Genomic DNA, 2,413 nt, shown 5'->3' with positions numbered 1-2,413 from the left:
GCCTCCTGCTCTGCCTGCTGGTCATTCCTGGTGGCTCTGGAGTCGCGAGCTGGGTGGGAGCGCTGGGTGCTCGTCTGAGCTCTGGGGTGCCCAGGGCCTGGGAGAGTTGCCAGAGGCTGAGGCCGAGGGTGGGGCCCTGGCGGCCCGGCTCCTGCCCCAAATATGGCTCGGGAAGGCCACAGCGGCACTGAGCAGACAGGCCGGGCCAGACGGGCGCTGAGGCTCCAGGCCTCTCCCCCAGCTCCGCTGTGACCCTCACCTGCGGCCTGGGGTGCCAGGGCCCCCGCTTGGTTCTGCCGTGTCCTTGCAGGCTGATCCCACGGGCTCTCCCTGCCTCTCTGAGCTTCCGCCTTTTCCAGGCAGGGGAACCGCGACCTCCAGGCTGGGACGCGGGGAGGGTGTGTGCGCCAGGTCAGAATCACCCCTCCACCGGGAGAGCGTGGTCCAGGGGCCCTGGCAGGGTGGGAACCGAGCATCTGGGAACTGCCAGCCACCCCCACCCATGCAGAGGGGACATACAGACCACACGGAGGCTGTGCCTCCGCTGCAGCAACTGGAGAACACCCAGCCGCGGCCAAACATAAATAACTAAATAATAAAAGTTTTAAAGATCGTTACTTAAAAAAACAAGTGTGCCCCAGTGATCGGACCCCAGTTCCCGGTGCCCTGAGTGGTGCCGGCCCTGTGCTGAGCATGGCCTGGTTGGTTCACCCCCAGATCCACGCTAAAGGGAGGGATCACCCCTACTAGTCAGGTGAGCAGATGCAGGGGGGGAGGGCGGCAGCCCCTCCATGCTGGTGGGTGGCCGTGGTGGGTGTCCTGGGCAGAAGCCAGCTCACGGAGCTGGAGAGGACAGACCTGGGGGGCTGGGGGCACCCAGGAAGAAACGCAGGGGGAGAGGTGTCTGCTGGGGGTGGGGGGTCCCTTCGAGGCTGTGCGTGAAGAGGGCAGGCGGGCCTGCAGCCCCACCTACCCGTCCCCGGCCCAAACGGCAGGAGTAAGTGACCCTGGGCACCTGGGGCCCTCCAGGAGTGGGCGGGAGGCCTTGGGATCAGCATCTGGACGCCAGTCAGCCCGCGCCAGAGCGCCATGCTCCCCGACGGCCTCCGCTGGAGTGAGGCTGCGCTGACGCCCACACCGCTGACCCGGGCCTCTCTCCCGCTCAGGATGCCCCCCGCCGCCACCCCGTGAGCAGAGGGCCACAGCCCTGGCCCGACGCCCCTCCCGACAGTGACGCCCCCGCCCTGGCCACCCAGGAGGCCCTCCCGCTTGCTGGCCGCCCCAGACCTCCCCGCTGCGGCGTGCCCGACCTGCCCGATGGGCCGAGTGCCCGCAACCGACAGAAGCGGTTCGTGCTGTCAGGCGGGCGCTGGGAGAAGACGGACCTCACCTACAGGTAGGGCCAGTGGCCACGAGCTGGCCTTTGATCTCCACCTGCTGTCTGAGACACGCTGGAGCTGGGGGGAGGGCAGATCCCTATGGCCAACAGGCTGGAGTGTCCCCCCACTCTCGTGCCCACTGCTCAACACCTCAAACCCACACTTAGATGCACTCCCATGCCCTCCCTTGGGAGCACGGTCTCCACACCCACCTGGCCACCCCACACACCCGTGGGGCACGGCCGTCAGTCACCCACGCAACCTCTGCGGGCACCGTGCTGCGGGCCAGGCCCTGGGACTCTCGGTGAGGGAGGCAGACACGGCCCCTCCTCCGGGGGAGCGAGGTGCTCCCCCACGCCCGGTTCAGCTCTAGCACCGCACTCGGGACCCTCACAGGGAGGGACCCGCTGGGGCAGGCCAGGTGACGGCTCGGGTGACCTCGGCCCCTGGCGCTGAGACTACACTTCCTGCAGTGGGCGGCGAAGATGGGTGTGGTGTCCCACGTCGTTGCAGCGGGGACTCCTGGGGCCTCGGAAGTGTCCTGGGCGGGGAGCCTGGGGAGCAGGAAGGGCAGGTCTTGGGGTCCAAGGCCTCCCCACGGTCAGGTCTGGGAGGGGGCCTCGGGGCTCCTGGGTCCTTTCCGCCCAGTGCAGACCCTCGAGGCCACCTAAGGGCACACAGACCACACAAAGCTGTGCCCATGCAGTGCGGGGAGCGGTGCGCACCCTCAGAGCACACTGGGCCCACATCACGCACGCCTGCCCCCCCACTGTGCATCCGGGGAAACTCCTGGCCCCGACAGCCAGCGGGGCTGACGCTACCCCGTGAGCCAGACCCAGGCCCCCCTCACCGCCCCTGTCCTCCCCAGGATCCTCCGGTTCCCATGGCAGCTGCTGCGGGAACAGGTGCGGCAGACGGTGGCGGAGGCCCTCCAGGTGTGGAGCGATGTCACACCGCTCACCTTCACCGAGGTGCACGAGGGCCGCGCCGACATCGTGATCGACTTCACCAGGTGAGCGGGGGCCTGAGGGCAC

At 68.5% G+C, this 2,413-nt stretch overlaps 1 protein-coding gene across 1 annotated transcript in view; it reads left to right on the top strand.

The window, feature by feature from the left end:
- Window positions 1–2,413, top strand: part of MMP11 (matrix metallopeptidase 11 (stromelysin 3)) — a gene marked incomplete at its 5' end in the record, with an annotated part of 8,423 nt that overhangs the window by 2,796 nt on the left and 3,214 nt on the right. The window contains 3 exons of the mRNA XM_010854502.1: window positions 311–411; window positions 1,120–1,396; window positions 2,248–2,391. Of these exons, the coding sequence (XP_010852804.1) occupies window positions 311–411; window positions 1,120–1,396; window positions 2,248–2,391 (522 nt within the window). The remainder of the gene's footprint in view (window positions 1–310; window positions 412–1,119; window positions 1,397–2,247; window positions 2,392–2,413) is intronic.

This window comes from Bison bison, unplaced genomic scaffold (genome assembly GCF_000754665.1).
Source record: "Bison bison bison isolate TAMUID 2011002044 unplaced genomic scaffold, Bison_UMD1.0 scf7180017853402, whole genome shotgun sequence".
Classification (NCBI taxonomy): Eukaryota; Metazoa; Chordata; class Mammalia; order Artiodactyla; family Bovidae; genus Bison; species Bison bison.
Note: the sequence above shows the minus strand (reverse complement) of the source record. Positions and strands in the feature narration are given on the sequence as shown.